The sequence below is a fragment of the Otolemur garnettii genome, unplaced genomic scaffold (assembly GCF_000181295.1).
Source record: "Otolemur garnettii isolate 467f Iridium unplaced genomic scaffold, OtoGar3 scaffold00137, whole genome shotgun sequence".
Taxonomy (NCBI): Eukaryota; Metazoa; Chordata; class Mammalia; order Primates; family Galagidae; genus Otolemur; species Otolemur garnettii.
In genome coordinates, this window is record NW_003852532.1 from 3,821,374 (window position 1) to 3,843,404 (window position 22,031).

The 22,031-nt window shown below is 36.5% G+C and overlaps 1 protein-coding gene across 3 annotated transcripts in view; it reads left to right on the plus strand.

The window, feature by feature from the left end:
- The window catches only part of RAP1GDS1 (Rap1 GTPase-GDP dissociation stimulator 1), a 140,365-nt gene that overhangs the window by 38,739 nt on the left and 79,595 nt on the right, over positions 1-22,031 (plus strand). For all 3 annotated transcript variants that reach the window (XM_012810563.2, XM_023518399.1, XM_012810565.2), the window contains exon 3: positions 15,597-15,719. In XM_012810563.2, coding sequence (XP_012666017.1) covers positions 15,597-15,719 — 123 coding nt within the window. The remainder of the gene's footprint in view (positions 1-15,596; positions 15,720-22,031) is intronic.

The following is a 22,031-nucleotide window of genomic DNA, read 5'->3' on the forward strand; positions in this document are numbered from 1 at the left end:
TGTGTGTGTGTGTGTGTGTGTGTGTGTACTGGTTCCTTCCTACTGGTTCCATTTCTCTAGAGAACCCTGACTAATACCCCACTGCACCTAAAAAGGAGGAGAATATATATATATATACACACACACATTTATTTTATATAAAAGGAGAATATATATATTCTATATAAAAGGAGAATATGTATATATCCTTTTTAGGTGCAGTGGGGTATTCGTCAGGGTTCTCTAGAGAAATGGAACCAGTAGGATGGTGGTTCCACAGACACAGATTTATTTTAAGGAATTGGTTCACGCAATTACAGATGCTAGCAAGTCCAAATCAGCAATGTGGTTTGGTAGACTGGAAACTTAGGAACTGAGTTGATATTGTAGTTCAAGTCTGAAGGAGTTTGCTAGCAGATTTTTCTTTCATTCTATTCAGGTCTTCAACTGATTGGATGAGGCCAACCTACGCTGTGAAGGGCAGATCTACTTTACCCAAACCCACTGATGTAAATGTTAATCTCTTCCCAAAACACCTTCACAGAAACATCCAGAGTAATGTTTGACCAAGTACCTGGGCACCATGGCCCAGTCAAATTGACATACAAGTAGAATATGCATTTCTACTGAAGTATCAAAATGGATTGTGTCCCAATAGTTATCTGTTGAGAATGTCATGAGCATTAGAACTCACACAAGAATCTATAATTGATTTTACTGAGGTTTTTCTTGACTTATTTAATATTCATTGAAATAAACCCCATAATGAAGCTCCAAAGGGCAGAATAATATTTTTTTTTTTCAAAGAGCCATATGGATTCAAAGTCTAGGTTTTAGCACACAGTGTTCTGTGAGGAAAGCTTATTTTAGATGCTTTATAATTTTCTCTTCCCATGGTTGAGTGTTACGTATCATTTCTCTTCATTGTATTCAAGGAGAAAACATAATGTTTTTATTTTGCTCATAATAGCTTAGTTATGGATTGATCATCCTTTCTTTCTGACATGTGCATGTAGGAGGGATAATAGGCAAGGTAATTTTCTTCAATGATTTCTGAAGTTTTAAAGGACTTTTTCATGTGTACTTGCTTTTGAAAAAATAAGACATGATTAGCTTAGTGCAAAGTAATAAATTTGATCCCTGTTTAAGTTAGTGATTGGTAATACAAAAAACTTTTCTTGACTTCGTTCTTGCTGAAGGAGTCTTAAAATATAAGACAGTCTCTTTATATGTTCATTCCTGTCTTATTTTAGAAGTAATTACAACTACTACAGCATCAATAAATGTCACTCATTTGCTTCATCTTTAGTATTCTCACAGCAATTTACATATCTGTCAATTTGAACTTGTTTTAGTACATATTCCTTTCTTTCTATATGCCTTTTCATTTTTTTGTTATAAACTCTATAAGAATAGGGATGCAATACTGTTCAAGTAGCATTAATTGGGAGCCACCAGGCATTATTTAGCCACTTTGCCCTGGAAAGGTTAGTAGTCTAGAAATATAAGTAATAGATAAGTTTTAATACAGTGTAGTACATAATATAATAGAGCTAATTACAAGGTGTTATGGAAATAAAGAGTCTTTTGAAGTGTCTCAGAGGTAATGACATTTCACCTGGGTCCTGATGGGTAAAGAGGTATTTATTCCTCTTGCCTGGCTTCTTCAAATCTTGGATCATACCAACCATCTACTTCTCACAGTAGCTTCTCAATTCTGGTGACCATCAGGACTGGCCAGAATGTTCATGTTCTTAGTAGTACAGAATGTCTGTCATTAATAAAAATTAGGGTTTATAGACTCAGCTAGTAATGCTTTTACATATTTCTTCTTTGCAGAATGCATTTTTATGTTTTTTTGGTGAGACTATGCTTTATTGTCCTTAAAAACTCAGTTCAAGTGTTACCTTACTTGTGAACATTTCCACGTATTTATACAGTTGTGATTGTTTCCCACTATGCCTTGTACATAACCTCCACTGTGGTATCAATAACACTGAATTATGGCACTTTATTAACCTCTCTCTTTTTCTTACTAGACAGCTCCCTGAGGATATATGATTTGTGTCTCTTTATCATATACAATACTCCCAACGTAGTAGGGACTCTGTAAAAATACCGTGTCCTTACATGATCTCATCCTTGACTACCAAATATGTTCTGATAATTTAGAAACTATTAACAAAGCTGTGTGTGAGTAGGGAAGCAGGAGTAAGTTTGATAAGCAAGACCAAGGAATGTTGAATTTTGAAAACACAGTGTGAGAGACTGGTGATTATGGGAAGAAGAACATCATGAACAAAGGAAGCAGCATATACAAAATTACAATGGCAGAAGAAAACTCTACTCCAATAAAAAAAAACTGAAAAGCTTGGTATGGTAAGCAAAAGGGTGTATGCTAGGAAAGGGGCAAGAGATGCGAACTGGAAAGGGAGCAAGGCATCAGTTCACACAGCGACTTTCCTGCTGTGTTAAACTAACACTATCAAAGAGCAAGTAAAAATCAGATTTGTGTTTTTAAAAGATCACCGTGGTTGACAATGTGAAAGATGAGTTGGATAGTCATGAAGAAGAGAGGCCATCTTTTTCTGAGACAGGAGTTAAGGACAGTTAAGAGCCTAGGTAGGTTTGGGTGGGAAGGAAAGAAATCTTTGCACTCTGAACTACCAGGAACAGTCATCTATTGACAGTGGAGAATGTGGCCTGTGTAAAGAGTAGTGTTTACAATTCCTGGCATAGGAAATGTGAAGGGGAAATGACTAGAGATAAAATAAAAGGATTATTAAACAGTGTTGTGGGTCCAATTAAGATGGTAAAAATAGAGGGTCATGCCTGTGGCTCAGTGAGTAGGGCGCCAGCCCCATATACCTAGGGTGGTGGATTCGAACCTGGCCCCGGCCAAACTGCAACAAAAAAATAGCTAGGCATTGTGCTGGGCACCTGTAGTCCTAGCTACTCGGGAGGCTGAGGCAAGAGAATCGCCTAAGCCCAAGAGCTGGAGGTTGCTGTGTTGCTGAGACTCTGTCTGTAAAAAAAAAAAAAAAGGATGGTAAAATATAAACTTGTAATGTTACCAGCTAACATATTTAATAATATAACTTTCTATTTTTAAATCAAGGAACAGGAAAATTATTAATAAAAAACAATGGAAATTAGGACATTTATTAAAGTCATTTTATTTATTAAATAAATGAGGCCAGTGTTAATACACTTTCTGTACTCAGAGTTTCTCAGGATGATGGCAGGAATTGGAGGGCAGAGAACAACTGAGAGTTGTACTTGGAGGTTACTAGATTACTAACAGTGAGAACTGGGGCAAGTACAATATAGCAGATGATAGAGCTTGAAAAGAGAGAAGCCATCTTTTAATAAACCCAGAAGATAAAATGTCTCAGATATTTTTGAGTTAAGAAAATACAACTGAAGCTCCCAGCCCTGAGTCTGGGGGTAAAAGGCAGAGGAAAGAAAGTTGTTGAGTTCTGCCATAGAGTACTTCAAGGGAAGTCCCCAGAGAAGAATTCTAGCTAAAAGTGAAAGGCAGGAGGTGCAGTTTTGAGAGTGCCTGAATTTGCTTGTAATTGTTAAGGAATCCGAAGAACAAAGTAAAAAGTGTTTAAAACTTGGTCTGAAGGGATAATTCTAGTTTTAGGGATGGTACTGTAGGATGTGAAAGTCCTCTTTCACAATTATTCTTTTCTCAGTTACTTTGTATGGCTTGAGAAGACTGTGGTATCTTTTCTCATTGTGATCTTTTTTTATCCTCTCTGTTTGAGAGTGAATTCTGCTTTGTCTAATGTTATTTTCCTCTCTGTTCTCCTGAATTAGGTACTTTACAGGTCTCCATCATATGTTTTTCCTAGTTGCTTAAGTAGGACCACCCTGTGATACTTTTTCTCTCTTGGAACATTTTGCCTCGATCTTTCCCCAGGCCAAATTGTAGGGTTTTTACAATTTTGACATTTGTCTTAGGTATTAGGGAGACCTAAGCACTTACTCTAATGCCATATGATAAACCTGGTAAATCCAGAATCAATCCTTTCTGCACTCACATTAGGATGCCAAGTATTATCATATCCCCATAGTCTGCAAAGGACAGTAAATTTTTAAAGCATAGACATCTCCAAATTGGGGGCTAAGGTCTTAATCCCTACAATAATGGGTTAATTGATTGTTATGGTGATGGAATTGGAGGAGGAGGTTTGGTAGTATGGTGGGGAAAGGGGAATAGGGGCAGCTTTGGAAGAGAGGGCTGAACCAGAAGATAATTGCAAATGTTACAATTGGAAAGGGTTTACTATATGTGCCCGGTTGTGCAAGCCAAACTAATTTCTTTATTCCTTAAGCAATCATGCAAACTTAAGCAGCCATAGAAGTTGTATATGAATGTGGGGTAAAGAGAGGGAAATGGCTGGCAAGCATTCTAGTGGTGTTAACAGACTTGATGCTCTGAGCCAGAGGTCCTCAAACTTTTTAAACAGAGGGTCAGTTCACTGTCCCTTAGACTGTTGGAGGGCTGGACTGTAGGCCCTGGGACGAGTTGGCTGCTAAGCAGGACAGGCAGTGGTGGCAAAAACACCCAGCAGGCTGGATAAATGTCCTCTGCGGGCCGCAGTTTGAGGACACTTGTGAGTCAGAGCTGTTAACTTAAGTTTTGATATCTGACTGTAGTCTTTAATCCTGCATCTAGCCATGTTGGGTAAATATCTTGCTTAGTCTCGCTTAGCCTGTTACCTTTTTTCATTTTAGCATGGGACCTACAAAGGAATACAGCACATAGATGTATACTGTAGTCTCTCATCTGCAAGGCCTCTCTGTGGCCCCCAGTGGATGCCTGAAACCATGGATTGGACGAACTCTATGTATACTGTCTTTTTTTCCTGTACATATATACTTATGATAAAATTTAATATATAAATTAGAGACAGTAAAAGATTAACAACAACAATAAAATAGAATAGTTATAACAATGTACGATAATAAATGTTATATAAGTGTGTGTGCTCTCTGCCTCCCTCCATCTCACAAAGTTCCTTGTTACGTTGAATCTTCTTTTTGTGATGATGTGAGATGAAGCGAGGTGATTGACATAGGCATTGTGATGTAGCATTAATCTACTATTGACCTTCTGTTGGTATGTCAGGAGGAGGATCATCTGCTGCAAGTGATCTGAAATCACTGAGCCGTGACTGTCCATGGTTGGATGTCAGGAGCAGACAGTGTGCGTCACTAATGTGAAAGTGGGATATACAGCACAGATATCAGGACAGAGGGATGAGTCACAGTCACATCCTGGGTGGACAGAGTGGGATAACACAAAATTTCATTATGCTACTCAGAACAGCATGCAAGTGAAAACTTATGAGTTGTTTATTTCTGTAATTTCCCGTTTGATATTTTCAGACCATGCTTAACTGAAGGTAACTGAAACCATAGGAAGTGAAACTGGAGACAAGGGGGACAACTGTAATTCTCTTAGGGAAATGAGGTTCTTGAGCCATAGATGATCAGCAAAAATCAAGAAAGTTAGGCAGATAGAAGCCTAGACTGGATTTAGGTCCCTCTGTATGTTAAGTCTATAGTGGAATTTTTATCAAAATATTAAAACTTCTCTACTTATCTTTCTTCTTCATTAAATTATAAACTTGTCGAGGGCAGGTATGTGTCTTGTTAGCCATTTGCCTAGCACATAGTAGGTACTTAGTAAGTATTTAATGCTGAGTCAATACACAAATCTAGTAACTTTCTTTGGAATAGTTAAGAAACCTCTCAAACATTGTAATGTAAGTGTATACATAATCCTGATGATATCATGCTTCCTCATTAGCATGTTTCTTAAGGAAAGGAAAGGAGTTTCTCAAGAAATACAGTTCCTTACACCTTTTATTTTATAATGTAATATCTGTTGATAACCTTTCAATCTCCTGTATATGAAGATCACTACTGAAGTTTTGAGAAAGACTGTGTTATGGCCAGTATTTCACTTCCAAGAAATACAGTTGGGAGTGGGGCCCCTTCTAATTCACCCGTGCAAATGTCAACTTGCTTGTCTTATCTGTGTTGCTGGAGGGCACATTTCTTCTTTCCATGTGGCACTTGGTCAGAGTCAACTCTGAAGCTGGGAGCGGAGCACTTTCATGCAATGATTTTCTGTGATTTTAAAAGTAGATTAAATGAGTCTCAAAGGCTTGAGCATTTGCAGCAGGCTTTCCGGGCCCTTACTGCTTCCTGTGAAATAATTTTTCAGTGGTTTTAAGAATTTAGAAGAGGTTAAACATTACTGCAAGTGAAGACAAGGAAAGGAGAGGGCGTCTGGTGACTGTAGTAACTGACTAAGACATCGGCACTGTAGGAAAATGGTTCGTGAAAACAATCAAATAACATCTAAGAACATTGAAGTGGCACTACAGACTAGATCACCAGCAGTGTCCAAAATCTTGCAGGGCTATCTTCAAGTCAGGAACGTTTCATCCTGATGGGTGTCTCACACTTGGACAGATGAACGAAAGTGTGTCTATGTTGGATGGTGTGAAGAGATGCTGGTCAGATTCATTTCTGATGCATTTCTGACATCATTCCTGGTGACGAAACCTGGATTGACCAGTTTGATTCAGGGAATAAGCGTCAGTTGATGAACATCCAGCTACAAAAGTGAAGTGGTCCTCAAATGTCAGGAGGAAAATGATGACAGTTTTCTTCTCCAAAGATGGTCGTGTCACAACTGTTCCTCTGGAGGAAAAAGGACTATTCAGTGGTATATAACAGTATGCCTATCAAATGTTTTTGGGAAACTTCAAGAATGGCGGCCAAGGACAGGACTAAAGGAGATGGTCTTGCACCATGATAATGCATCTGCCCACACAGCCAAATAATTAAATACAGCACATATACTTCTTTTTATTGGTAGATTATGGTGGCCTGAAGTATGTTTTTCTTTTCAGTTTAGTCTTGATAGGTTCAATAATATAAATGTAATTGAAATATCCAGTATCAGTTCTTTTGACAGCGTTTCCTATACAAATTTGCCATATAAGCCTAATCATTTAATATCGTGACAAGATGAGACATGCATTCTCCAGGGGGGCCAACTGCAACATCCCAAAGTTAATTCTAGGTCAGAAAGTCTTAATTTCAAATTTTGATCCTGGAGAAGTCCAAAGATGTCAAACAATTTAAAACATTTGAATAAAACAGAATCACAGGTCGGTATGAAGTAATGGTGATTTTGGTTTTTTGTTTGTTTGTTTTGCCAGAGTAGTAATCAAAAGGCTTCACAAGCAATATAGAAAATTACATGGTTTTTAGAAACCTTAACCCTTTCAAAACTCATTTTTCCAAGTAATCAAAATTCTGAAAAACACCATGAAATTATCTTGGTAAAATGGAAAATTGTTTCTTAGGCCAGTTACGAAAAAGTCTTCTGCAGTGTGATTGCGTTTTCTCATGAGAAATCCACTAAAATAACTTGGAAGTTAAACCTGATAAAAAGATTGCTGGAAATCAGACACAGTAAGGGTATGTCCAAGGTTATGGCTCTTAGTAAAAGGATGAAAATCTAGTTACATGGAACAATTCAGATATACCAAGAAAAGCCAGGAGTATAGAATCAAGTTTTACTAGAAGAAAACATTGCTTTTTCTAGGCCTACAGGACAGAATGTTTCAGTTTCAAGTCTAATGGCTGAGTTAGAAACCAGAAAAAAAAGCTGATGAAAAAATTAAAAGGGAGAGTTAATATCCTATCTCAGCAAAAAGATATATTTTTCAATGGGAGAAAGGAAAGTTGAATGCAGTAATGTAAGTCCTGCCCATCAGGAGATATACAGCAAAAGTTGAACTTCTGAGATGTGAGTCTGAGAGGCTTCAAGAGGGAAATTTCACCTCAAGAAATGAAATTAGCTTTCTTTAGGAAAAAGACAGCATTTCCAACCTGAATCGAGAGGAATTAAATGGAGTCTATAAAACAGAAAAAGTCACAGTTTAGAAGAAGGCTATTAAAGAAGCAGATTTTAGAATTAAAATAAAAAACCTCTTGCAGTTTTACTAATTACAGATCAATACTTCAGGAGAACCTTGTTCTAACATAGAGGACCAGATTTTTAGTTTTGTATCATTGTATTTTTAATATCAAAGCTCAGTCTTCAGAAAGGCTTGCAAATCTAATTATAGCCAACTTAATCACACACAAATATCTTTCATAAACATCCTTCATGAACCTTTCAAAACCTAAACAGATCTCTGACTACATGCTTAGACTTTCTGCTTTGTCCTTTACTTATTCTTTCTTAAATAACTCATCATTTTTTCTTTCAGACAAAAATTTACTACATAACATTCTTTCTTATACAAAATTCTTCTGTTTTCCTTTTACTGTTCTTAGCAAAAATAAAACTTCATACCTGTAACTTTTTACATTTCTCTCACTCACTTGTTCCTTTTAATCTTATTTCTATTTCTATCCTAACTCCATATTTTGGAAACAGCCTTTAAACAGCCTCTGAATTATACAAAATGATCCTTTTTCTCAATAAAGAATACATTTTTATTATGCCTTTTAAGTATTTGTTTTTGTTAAAAACACATCTTCTTTTGTGTACTTTGTGTATAGAATTATATAGCAATTAGAAGTTTAATTCTTAAAATTTTGGTGAAAATGTAGGAAACAAGAAAATTTTGAACTGTTATATATCAGTACTCTACAGATTCGAACTATTTTGTAGTTTTACAAAATGTTTCCCTTATAACACTAGTAGAAAAGTTAGCAATTCAAAGTTGGCAGAAAAAAAATAGAGTACTTAGAAGGTTGTACTGTCCACTATATAGTTTCAGGATTTTTAGAGAGAATTTGAAAACTGATCCCTTGAGCTCTGGATTTTCCTTGACGTAATTTGCCCATCAATTAAAAAATGTGCATGAGAAGTGGGCCATAACCTGTAGTCCTTTGGAGTCCCAGAAGACCTGGTATGCCTTAATGTTTAAAAATCTCATTTCATTTTCAACAGTCACTCCAGAGCAAAGGAATTCCTACCATTCACTGAGGTAGACACCATTCAGCCAGGGGAATGTCAGAAGTTTAGGCTGGTGTTCTAGATTGTAGCTTTTAGTTAGCCATCCTGTGTCTACTAAGCTACAGGGATCAATAAACAAGAGTGATGTTTTTCCAAGGTCATCAGGCAGTTACTGGGCAAAAGTGTGTTTCTGTAAGATTGTGATGGCCTTTCTGCAAGATTGATGGTTTTTGCAGCCTTCATGATAGTTCTTGTTACCAGGTTGTTTTTTTTTTTCCTTTTCTTAATACGAGTGACTCCATTTTGGTTCTTACAACTTTAATATTGTATAGAATTTGGAAAATATAGAAAATAAAAGTTTTAATTTTTATTTTACAAAATGTGAGTTATACCACACAATTGTAGTTTCCTTTTTTAAAACTCTCTAGAGCATTTCTTGTGATGTTCTTTTAAAATGTTTTTAATGATAACATAATGCTCCTTTTTAAATGGCAGGATCACAGTGGTAGTTATTTATTGTTGAACATTTTTTGTTTCATCATAGTTAATAAGATGATATTGTGAACCATTCAACTCATTTTCCTTTAGCAAAAGGTTATAATGGCGTTGATTTTAAGTGACCCTTCACCTTTTTTTTTCTTCAACCTTTTATGGACCTTTTAATTCTTTTTGTTTTCCTAGAAAAGAGGAGTAAATTTAATACCTCATTGACCTATCCTTTGTATAAAGTAGTATTTCTTTAAATGTTTTTCTTGGATCACTCACTTTTTTAGATGCCCTTACTAAGAAATGACTTATTTGATAAATAGTATATAATCCTGTAGGCTCACAGTAGACATTAAAGACTTCAGAGAATCTTGCAGATACCATATCTCTTCATCTTTGTTATTTTACAGTTCCCCTCAAGATCCTTTATAGTATAGTGGAGATGAATCTTTTACTGAAAATGTTCCTTCACTGTGTCTTACCCTGTCCTTATTCTCTTAGTCTGAAGTAGGAAAATCTTCAATAATTGAACTCCTAAGTGAAAAAATTTTACCTACATGCTCTACTTTTTCCACAGTTATTAACACATTTCTCCATGGTATTTACTTTCTTAGGAAATATATTTCATTTTTTAACTATACAATTCTTAACTTTTTTTAACAACAAATTTAGGCCTACTTAGTGGTAATGTTAAAGGAAATAATCAAACAAGCAGCTCTCCCTGCTTACTGTAGTGTTGAGTTCCAAACACATAACTTCTTCCACTCCCACAGCTTTACATTATTCCTGGGATTGAAAGGAGTACAAAACCATCAAAATCATTTATTGTAATTTTATAAAATGAGTCTCACAACTTTTTTAGCAAGACCTATTTTTAATGGTGAATCATTGTACGAATGAGTTTTTGTTCTGCTCTTTTCTCTTCATGACTGCATACATCCTTTTCTTCCTTGCATCTCATGTTCCTTTAAAGAACCTTAATCAGTTTCTTTTATTGGGGAAGAGGGTTGTCATCAGTGAAAGAATTACCCTTTTATTCATTCCCACTCTCTTCCCTCACTTCCTATACATCCATTTTTTTCTAGAATCATTAATTTCTTATTTTTCTTGTCCTTACTTTAATCTACATATATTCATCACGTTCCTCTTCTTTGTTTTATGTCTCTTTCAACCTGGTTTACTCTCTATATACCCAGTTCTCTTTCTCTCTTTTACTTCTTCAGCTTAGCTATCCCAGAGTACTATCCATTTTTTTCTCTCCTTACTCAGTTGCTTTACCTTAGTTTTTACTCTTATCAAATACAGGGTGGGCATAAAATTTGTGTGTAGTCTACTGTGTTAAACTATTTTAAATTGTACACAAATTTTATGCTCACCCTGAATATTATATAAGAATATTTTTCACTTAAAAATTTGGAACATCTGGCTAAGGTATAGACATGGGCATATATCTTCAAACAATATTGTGGCAGGAAGAACACTACTGGATTATGAATCAGGAAAACTGGTGTCTTGTTCCTTTTCTAATATAATTGTATCATATGGCCTTGTAATGTAAAGAACACGACCTATCTTGCCTATCTCACATGACTTTAAAATGAAGAGATAACATGTTTGAAAATGTTTTGAAAAAAAAGTGTTCTCAATCTGAAGTTAAGACAAAGTTTTTATATTAGACATCATTGAAAAGGTTGAATAGCTTTTGGTCACATACCTTTGAGAACAATGAGAGTCTGAGTAGGAATTACTAAAATGGTAGGGTTTGGGAGATGGGAACATCATATGCAGAAAAGAGTTATGAAATAAAATGATTTGGGTTACCATAAGAAATTTAGTGTGGCTGGAGTATAGGATGTCTGTGGAGGAGTATTGGGAGATAGGGTTGGGAAACATGGATGTGCTTGAATGTTTAGTTAAAAGTTGTGGAGAACACCTAGGGGAGTGATGTAAAATTTGCATTTCTAAAAGTTTTGTTCTGGTGTACCATTGTAGATGATAGATTGGTGGCAGAGGCAAATTGGAATTAAGGAGACTCTTGAGGAGGCTGTCACATTTAATAAAGGTCAGAAGTGAGAAGTTAAAGTAATATGAATGTAGGAAGGAAAAGATAGATGCCGAAGATGATAGCAAAATGGAATCTATGAGCCTTATGTACTGATTAAATGTAGGGTATAGAAAGCCATTTACTAAAAGAGAAAAATTTATCATAATTCTAGACTCTGGCTTAAGTGGATTTCCTGCCATTCACTGAGGTAGACACCAGAATGAATTTAAAGGAAAGACGGTAAATTTGATTTTGCACATGTTAAATTTGAGGTATTCAGAATATATCCAAGTGCAAATGTTTGTTTTCTGGTGAATAACAAAGGGAGGATTTGAGATTTATCTCTGTTGTAGTAAATGAAGCCTTGTATTTGAATCAAGGCACATAGCTAGGTTTCTTTGTTATACTCTATTTTAAAAATCTATTCCTTGAAAAATAAACAATTTCCCAGAAACCAGGATACCCATGATCCTTTGAGTCATATTCCTAGTCTTATAATCAATCCTAAATCTGAGCCCATGTGAAAAGCTGCCTTATCAAAATTAGTCCTAAGAATTCCTCAAACACTCAGTGTAAAGATACCACTTCATTGTTCTCATAACTCTTAAGTAGAGTGTTTTATACTCTAAAGGTATATTATCAATCTAATTCAAATATATTTTTAATAGAGTCATAGTAATAGCTGTCATTATTTTATTTTTCTGTCTTGGAGTTTACTGTAAATTGGTTATCAAATGACTTTTATTAGTTTATCCTCATGAAGTCTATATGCCAAAATAATACCATAAATTCAGCTTATTGTAGTAGCATCCCTGATAATGCACTCTTGGTATTTGACTGTAAAGCTAGTTATTTTAATGTATTTATTTGGCAGCTGTGGGGAACTTTAGCCTTTCTCAAGCCATAATCTTAAATTATGAGTTGCTTCACCTTTCACTTCCTCCCTCCTTCTCCCACCCCTTATTGGCCTTGAGAGTTGTAACTTGTGCTAAATTAGCTTCTCCTCATTTGGCTTCATAACATGGCTTCTTTTTTTTTTTTTAAGAGACAGTCTCAGTTTGTTGCTCTGGGTAGAGAGCCGTGGCGACACAGCTCATAGCAACCTCCAGCTCTTGGGCTTAGGCGATTTTCTTGCCTCAGCCTCCCCAGTAGCTGGGACTACAGGTGCCCTCCACAACGCCCGGCTATTTTTTGGTTGCAGTTTGGCGAGGGCTGGGTTCGAACTCGCCACCCTTGGTATATGGGTCCAGTGCCCTACTCACTGCGCCACAGGTGCTGCCCATAGCATATCTTCTTGATTTACTCTTCTTTCAGTTTTCTCTGTTATGATTACCCAGTTTTCCTTTTCTTCGTGTCACTTGGCAGTGTCATAACTAAGCTGCCTCCTTGCCATCAAGAGATTAGGCAGAGTATGAACATAGGGCTTCAGAGACAGAATGAGTGCTTGCAGGACTGCAAGGGCAACAGTGATGGATATGACTCCTACAATAGTTCCCACGGATGTTATTTTAAAGTAGCAATTACCCTTCTTATATGGGTCCTTAAAAATCCAAGAATTGCCAGCCTTCTATAATTTGTAGGTGTACTCAAATATTTTTATGACTGCACCTAAATGTGAAAGGGGAAAAAGATATTAAATTGATTCCTGCAAACATTTAAAGGAATGTAGTTAAAATGTCAATAGTAGTCTGGTTACAGGTAATGAAAGTCTACTTTTTTAATGGACTTCTGATCACACTGTAAGATTTTTTTTTAACAAGTAGCCATTCATTCGGACCTATGAACATCAACCTCTAACTATTTCTTAATGTTTTTTAAAAATCATTTCAAAGGTGTTCACAAATATCTTGGCATAATCTCAGTTCACAGGTTAGTATTCCTTTTGAGATGAAATGCCAGTGCACAAAGAGTACATGGAAATGTAATTACGACTTTGTAGTTATTTCCTGGACAGTGATGATTTAGTAATAAGCAGTATTTTTTTTTTTTTACATATTTATACCAAAGGAAAAAAGTAACCGTCAGATGTTTAAATTCTAAACTTATGTATAAATCTACATGCTAGCAGGTAAACAGAATTCCTGTTAGATTTTTCTAAATTGTTAGTGAAATTTTCATGAAAACCAGATATTTTCTCCCTTTATTTTTTTGATCATAGCATAAAAAACTACTATCCCCAAATTCTTAATCCTATTTTATACAGCTATACTCTCAGTTCATTGGATTGAAATCTGTGGAACGTCTCATCAGAATTCAAGAGTTTGCATTATTTTATTTTTTCCTTGCCCCTGACAATCATCTCTGATCTAAAGCCATTCTTTTAGTGAGACATGGATGGGTGATTTGCAGTTAACTGCTCGCCTCCACACACACAAACGTCTCAGCTTCACATCTAATCATGATTCATGCCTTATGCCAGACTCTTGCTGTCATCCTACCACCAGCAGATGGTAGGGCTAGACCCCTGGGGCAGTGTGACCCAGTGTTCTAAGGTTGTACATCTTCTGGTAGCAATGGTCAGAAAAGAAAGAATTATTAGAACATGGCAAATTTCTTTTTGGCTTCTCGCTTTAAAACATGGCTCTAAACTGTCATATTTTCAAGCAGTACCTTAAAAATAAATTTTTTAGCCTAAGAAACAAAATAAAAGCATATACTGGGAATGTTACAGTTCTTTCACTCAGAATTCTGGGTAGTCAAGGGGTACATGGAATACTGTTTTAAGTTTTTACCTAAACTGATGATTAGAAATAAATTTTACATATATAAAATAAAGAATGGTATTTTAATGGCTGTATCCAAGAATGATCACAAAGTTGTCTATTTTAAATGGCACTCGAACTTTATGGCCATCCCGTATATAGATAGCACTTGTACATGTGCATATGTATTTGCATAATTCAAACCAAAATTTCACTAATAGTATTTCACTTTATCACGTGCAATTTTTTTCCTAGTCTTTTGTCATTATAAGTGTTAATTCCATTTCTATTTTTAATAAATTGCTGGTCTTCATTCACCAAATAAAATAGATTTCAGATCTCACTAACAGACTGGGGCCCACAGTTTAAAACAATCAGCCCTTCCTGTAATGAAATACATTATTTATTTTTTTGTGTACTTTCTCAAATTACTTGATCAAAAATGATTTCCTTTTGATCACATCAGCTGCCATTTACTTTACAAGACATTTTTTTGGGTTCTCTTATTTGTATGCCTGGAAGGATCTAAAAGATTTAGCAGAGCTACTTACAGAAACAAATTGAAATTGAATGTTTCAATGACCTTATAACCCTCTGTCATTAAAACACATGTTATTTCTCTTCATTGTTAACATTAAAATAGTAATTTTTATTGCTTTGAGCTTTTCTTTATTTTTATCTTTTACTAGGTCATTCCTTCAATAATAGGGACATGAAATAGCTTATTTTTATAGGCTCTTTAATTGTATTTTAACAAAGAAGGAAAAGAAAGAAATAGGGACCTCTTGAATTTCTGTATCACCAAGTAGAGTTAACAATATCATGGGTTTTTGTAGTTCCCTTCATTAATGATTGTTTGAATGAGTTTTATAGAAAACATAGGAGGCAGATAGTACCGTATAATCTCAGTGTTATCTGAGTGATAACTCATTCATTCATTATAAAATATGAGGTGAGTTTTTTGCTTGCATAATTGCCATTTTTAAAAGTTGCTATGTCATTATAGGAAACTGTAGAGTTTGCTGTTATCTCTTTTATAATTCAAAAAGGATATAGAAGTAACCATTTCTAATCTGAATAGACAGTTGGAACTAACATTAAGAGTAAGTTTGGTATTCAAATGATATATTTAGGAAGAACTCTTGTAATCTGACTGTAGATAGCTAAATTATTATCAAATGTTTTGTGCAGATTAAAATTCAAGATAAAGCTTGCTTGTGGAGCAGAAGGTAATTTTATATAAACATATGTTTTGAATATACACTGAAGCTAATTTCTATTTTGGATATGGAAAATTCTTAAAGAATTTATTGTAGATGATATTTATCAATGTTGGTGTTCAAAGATTTTCATTGACGCTGTGTGTATGTGTCTCTTTCAGATACGGAAACAAGTGAAAAAATACAAGGAAGTGGGATACTTCAATTGTTTGCAAGTCTCTTGACTCCACAGTCTTCGTGCACAGCCAAAGTAGCTAACATCATAGCAGAAGTAGCCAAAAATGGTGAGATTTTCCTCAGGAACTTTTCTGCTGGGAACATCTTCAGTTTTACACCTTACTTGTCAGTATGTTTTATTAATTTGTGTTTTAATTTTGTAGAGTAGTCATTATTTCTGTTTCTTTGACTTTTTCCATCTAATTGTCTTAAATGACTATCAAATAGCATTCAACTCATACATTTCTCATTTGCTGTTCCATTCCTTCAGATGGAAATTAGGGAAAGGACCCATAGTCCCACCTACCACTGTGTCACTTACTACTTTTGCTGTAGGATTCTTAAACTTGCCATTGAGTCATTTATCTTCATGTCACAGGAAAGCATACTTTTGTTTTTTTTTTCAGAAGACCTGAGAAGAAAGAGCATACCTTTTTTAATGTCTGTGTTGGCTTGTGTTATATCACTTCTTTTTTTAGTCTTACCTATGATTTGGACATTGGCAGTTGACTTCATCAGTATAGTTGGAATATGTTCTGTTTTCTGTACTCACCTTTATGGAAAACATACATTCATTAAATTCCCATGTAAGGATATTCCAGAAAAACAACAGTGATAGTAAACTTGGATTATATAATACTTATTCCATTTCATTATCTATATACTTTAGAGATTCTTTGGAGAAATTGTATTATAGCAAAAATATTTGCACATAATTTTAATTCAGTAAGACTGAGAAAAACACTTAAGCTCCTAAAGCAGTTTGTAAGCATAAGGGAAGGTCATACTAAATATGATAATTTTGGTGTGCCTCAGTTTTCAAAGTTTGATATTTTTACTTCTTTATTCTATCATGTTGCATTTATTATACTTAAAAGAAGTTAAATTTTGGCTTCATTTGTGTACACCATGGCAGGTGGCTTTTTGTAAGGTGCTAGTCAGTATATGTTGTTTTTGGCCAGTAAGACAATGTGTTATTAAGTGTGCTAGTAAAAATAAAATTACTGTGAAACTTTGCCATTTACTTAGAGGTTATCTGAATGCCTTTCACATTTCAATTATGTTCTTTACTGATAAATCATTTTTACATTTTTAGCTGAAAATGGTCCACCTCTTGCTTGTATATCACATTTAAGCAGCAGATTTTTATCTTAAATTTGTAGCACAAATTCAGAAATTTTGGGTAATAGATTTTTGTGTAATGGATTGCCATTCCTATATACTCTTTTACACATCATTCTTCATAATGCTGTGGCACAATTTTATGTCAACTCTTCTGCTAAGAGTTTCTTCTAGTAATACTCCAGTAGATGACAGCTATGTTCTAAAAACATAATAGAATTTTTTAAACACTTGTTGTTTTAGTCAGAGGCTGATAAGGAAATATCACTGACCTCTACTATTTAAAATAAGTGGATACAGTTGAATGATTATTGCTTTACAACCACACTGCTTTTTTCGGTGTCTGGCTGAGACAGTGTACTAGGTAGAATCTTGTTGAGTGTTCTTTTTAAAACAAGTACGTATCTTTAGAAATGCAACATGACATAACAGAGAGTTTTAATTTGGCTTGCATTTCTTCCTGTTAGAAACTGGACAGTGAAAAAAGATTATATGAACCAGAGAAAATGAGGGTGGAAGTTGATTAGTTCATCTTAACCCTGCTTTGAACAAAGGAGAAATATTAGCATATACTTCATAGATTCATGTTAAATCCAAACATACAAAAAGACTCTAAAAGTTAACATAACCTGACTTTGTGCTGACATTGAGGATTCATAGGATTTTAGTAAAACGTTCCATGGTTGAGTTTAATATGTGAGGATAGCTGTGGCCATCAATTATAGTAAAAATCTTTAGACCTAAGTCTGATTTCAGGGAAAGGAGAAGTATGCAAAATAGGAAATACCTGTGACTATTTCTTGCTTTTCAGAATTAGACTGTCAAGGTCTCTAATAATAATAGTAATAATTATTCCTAATACTAGCTACAAATATGTGCCTACATCATTTCACGTTTTATGTACATTATTTCAAATTCTCACAATTACTTATAAGAAATATATGTTTTATATATGTGAGAAATCTTGCCTGTGTTCATTCTTAGTGATAATACAGAAGATACCAAAAAATATAAACACATCTTAAGATGGGAAAAAAATATTAAAATTGTAATACTCAATATATACCAATAACAAGAGATGAATACAAGTCATGTTTGACTTCTGCAGTCACAAGAGATGCTCAAAGTGGTTCCCATAAGCATCCAGACAGTTCTAATCATGATGAACAAATGCTTGAGCAACGCGGACCCTATGCATGTCATTTCAGTTTCTTCCCAAAGTTTGCCAGGGTAGAAAATGGTACACTACATATTTATAGGTTCCCATACTCATGCCTTCATTGTTGTTGTACTTCCACAACATTCTCAGATTTCAAATACTATGTACCACCTGAAACAATAATCATACTTCCACTATTTTCTTTGTCATGCCTGTCACATGGTGATGCTAACATTAATTTGATTGATGCTGTCTTTTTAGTGAAGACACATTGCTACCAAAATTCAATTCAACTTTGAAAAACAATACATAGATAACATTACTTAAAATGTATATACAGGCACAGTGTCCATAGCACGGTGGTTACGGTGCCAGCCACATACACTGAGGCTGGCAGGTTCGAACCGAGCCCAGGCCTGCCAAACAACAATGATAACAAAAATATAGCTGGATATTGTGGTGGGTGCCTGTAGTCCCAGCTACTTGGGAGACTGAGGCCAGAGAATCACTTAAGCCCAAGAGTTTGAGGTTGCTGTGAGCTGTGATGCCATGGCACTCTACCGAGGGTGACTTACTAAGACTGTCCCCCCTCCCCACTCTGTAGATGGAATTTGTACATTACTTTGTTTCCTTTCACTTGTTTTCAGCGAGATTTTATGATAGTGGTGGAAAGTCTATTAGTTGTTTGAATATAGGGATAGCAGCATATAATCTGAAAGATTGGGCTGATAAGTGAAAATTATAAAAACAAGCAAAATTTGATTTACTTTACATTTCTTCCTCTAAAGCAGTTCTCTGCCTTGAATCAGCAGCAAAAGCACCTGGTAACTTATTAGATACAAAGTCTTCTTAGAGCCACTCACCAGTTACAAAGCCTTCTTAGATCCACTTACCAGATCTAATGAATCAGGAACTTGAAAGGAGGGGTCTAGATATGTATTTTAACAAGTTCTCTAGATCTGTGGTCCTCAACCCCTGGTAGACCAGTGCCAGTCTATGGCCTGTTAGGAACTAGGCTGCACAGCAGGAGGTGAGCAGTGGGCTAGCTAGTGAAGCTTCATCTGTATTTACAGCTGCTCCCTATCACTCGCATCAGTAAACATCAGCTGTGGTGTTAGATTCTCTTAGGAGCATGAACTCTACTGTAAACTGCACTTGCAAGGGATCTAGGTTTCATACTCCTTATGAGAATCTAATGCCTTCCCATTCTGCATTTGTGAAAAAATTGTCTTCCATGAAGCCTGTCCCTGGTGCCAAATAGACTGGGGACCATTGCTTGAGAACCAAGTCTCATTTTAAAGCAATACAGGATCGGAGGCAGAGCTAAGATGGGGGACTGTAGCCAGCTTTTTACAGAAGCTCCCGTCCAGAAGGAGGCTTAAAGGACAGAAGTTTAGCAAGATAGCTGATGGTTTGGAGCGTTGCCAAGAGAGAAGATTGAAGAGCGCATTTCAACCTTCCTGAGGCGAGCTGTGACCCGAAAAATACAATCAAAAGGTACAAAATCCACCACCAAGCGGACGGGAGTCCCCTACCCCCCACAAGAAGGGCTCACAGTTTACTCCATGCAAACAAGCAAGCAGAGTTCAAACATCCTCCCACTCTATCCCATGGGAGAGACACCCCCAAAACTGGACCTCCTACCCCTGCTGGCGTGCCACAGCACCCTCCTGCCAGGCATAAAACTGTAAAACTATATAAAACTGTATATATTCCCCACCTGCAACATTGAACTCCGAGGATTCTCCCCCCTCACTCCAAGGTCTGGAGGTTTGTTACCTATGGAGTCCAGAGTCTTGGGCATCTCCTTGAGAGACGTGGAGGGGGAAAGGGCTGGTGCTGCTCTGCGCTGACTGGCACAGGAGTGAGGAGAAGAAAGTTAGCTCGGAGGAAGCCATACAGCAACAGTGGCATCCTGAGCTGCAAACTGACACCATTTCAGATAGGCAACCAGAGGTTCCAGACAGCAGCCACAGGTGGAACGGACTTGGTAACTTTCGTGAGTAAAGAGACCATTAGCACCAACCCTCAGGGGTATATAGCTGAGACAAAGGCAGTGGGAGGGAAGAGATGAGGATTGACACCTGAGTGTAAACTCTAATTGCTTGCTGCCCAGGGTTGAGTTCCTTATCAGCTCTAGCAGCCTCTGACTTACAGAGGAATTTAGCGGGGACAGAAGGCGAGGGGCTGGAACTAAGAGAACTTTCACAGCCTAATTTAAACATGCAAGCTCCCCCTGCCGGACTCAGATTTCCAGGTGATTTTGGCAGTCGTAAACCCCGGGAGCAGTTGCCTACTGGAGTGAATAGGGTCACAGACCTGGTGGACTACAAGTGACTGGGTGCAAGGTGGGGAAGGAGGTATTAACCTTCCCAGGCTAACCCATTTGCTAGGTGGGTCCCTTTGCCCTTAAGGAGCACTGGAGCAAGTTATATCCGAGCTGTGAGCAAACCCCTCTTATCTAGCTGCTGGAGACATTTGAATTCTTCCACCTGAAACTGGTGCTGACTGGACAACTGATTTGGACCCCTTAAACTGGACAGACCACCCAGGGACTATTCAAAGGGGCACCCTGGGTGTATGGTTGAGAGAAGATTTGATTTTCCTTGCCCAATTGTTGTTTGTGAGGGGTGGGGCAACTTAATTGCTGGTATTTCTCCACAGCAGAGATTTCAACCAAGAGTAACTGAATCACTAGGGTAGGACAGAGACCAGCTGAAAATAAGACAGAGCCACTTAGCCCCACCACATCAAGCAGGCCGCCAGTCTTTCAGGCCATAACATCGTACAGGTCCTTGACAAATCTCAAGGGGAAAAGCCAAACGGGGTAAAATAATCATGGGGTGGAATCAGCGGAAAAGCTCTGGTAATATGAATAACCAGAGTAGATCAACCCCCCCCAAAAGAAAGGATGTGGCTGATAATATGAATAACCAGAGTAGGTTAACCCCCCCCCCAAGAAAGGATGGGACAGACGAAACTGAAGATCCCCTATATAAACAGATGTCTGAGATGTCAGAAATTGAATTCAGAATTTGGATTGCAAATAAGATTAATGGAATAAAGATAGATAGAACTAGAAATTCAAGGAACATCCTAAAAGTTCACTCAAGAATTCAATGAATTCAAAGACAAAACCACCAAAGATTTTGAAACATTAAGGCAAGAGATTGCAGCCCTCAAAAACCTGAAAAATACGGTAGAATGTCTTGTTAACAGAGTGCAGGAGGCAGAAGAAAGGATCTCAGATGTAGAAGAAAAAGCTTCTGAATATGTGCAAATGTCCAAAGAGAATCAGAAATGGAAAGCAAAAACAGATCATTCTCTCAGAGAGCTCTGGAATAATTCAAAGAAAACTAATATTCACCTTATGGGAATCCATGAAGGCAACGAAGTTGCTTCGCAAAACACAGAGGCTCTTCTTTATGAAATTCTGAAAGACAACTTTCCAGATATGTCAAGAGATCCTGAAATCCAGATTGCAGACAGCTTCAGAATCCCAGCACGACTCAACCCGAATAAGACATCCCCCAGACACATCATAATTAACTTCACTAAAGTTAATATGAAAGAGAAAATCTTGAGAGAAGCGAGACGTAAGAAAACCATAATCTACAAGGGGAAGAATATTGGAATAACTACATATCTCTCTGCCGAAAACTTTCAGGCAAGAAGAGGGTGGTCATCAACATTTAATCTCTTAAAACAAAATAACTTTCAGCACAGGATTCTGTATCCAGCTAAACTGAGTTTCATTTATGATGGAAAAATTAAATACTTTAATGACATCCATGCATTGAAGAAACTTACCATAACTAAGCCAGCTCTCCAGGATATTCTCAGATCTATTCTCCATAATGACCAGTGCAATCCTCCACCACAAAAGTAAACCCACTCAGAAACTATTGATCAAACTCCAACTTCTACACTGGCAAAAGGATTAAAAATGTCCAGTGGACTTTAAAACAACTCAATACCTAAAATTTTATCAGGCTTATCAATAATTTCAATCAATGTGAATGGCTTAAATTGTCCTCTAAAGAGGCACAGATTGGCTGATTGGATACAGAAACTCAGACCAGACATCTGTTGTATACAG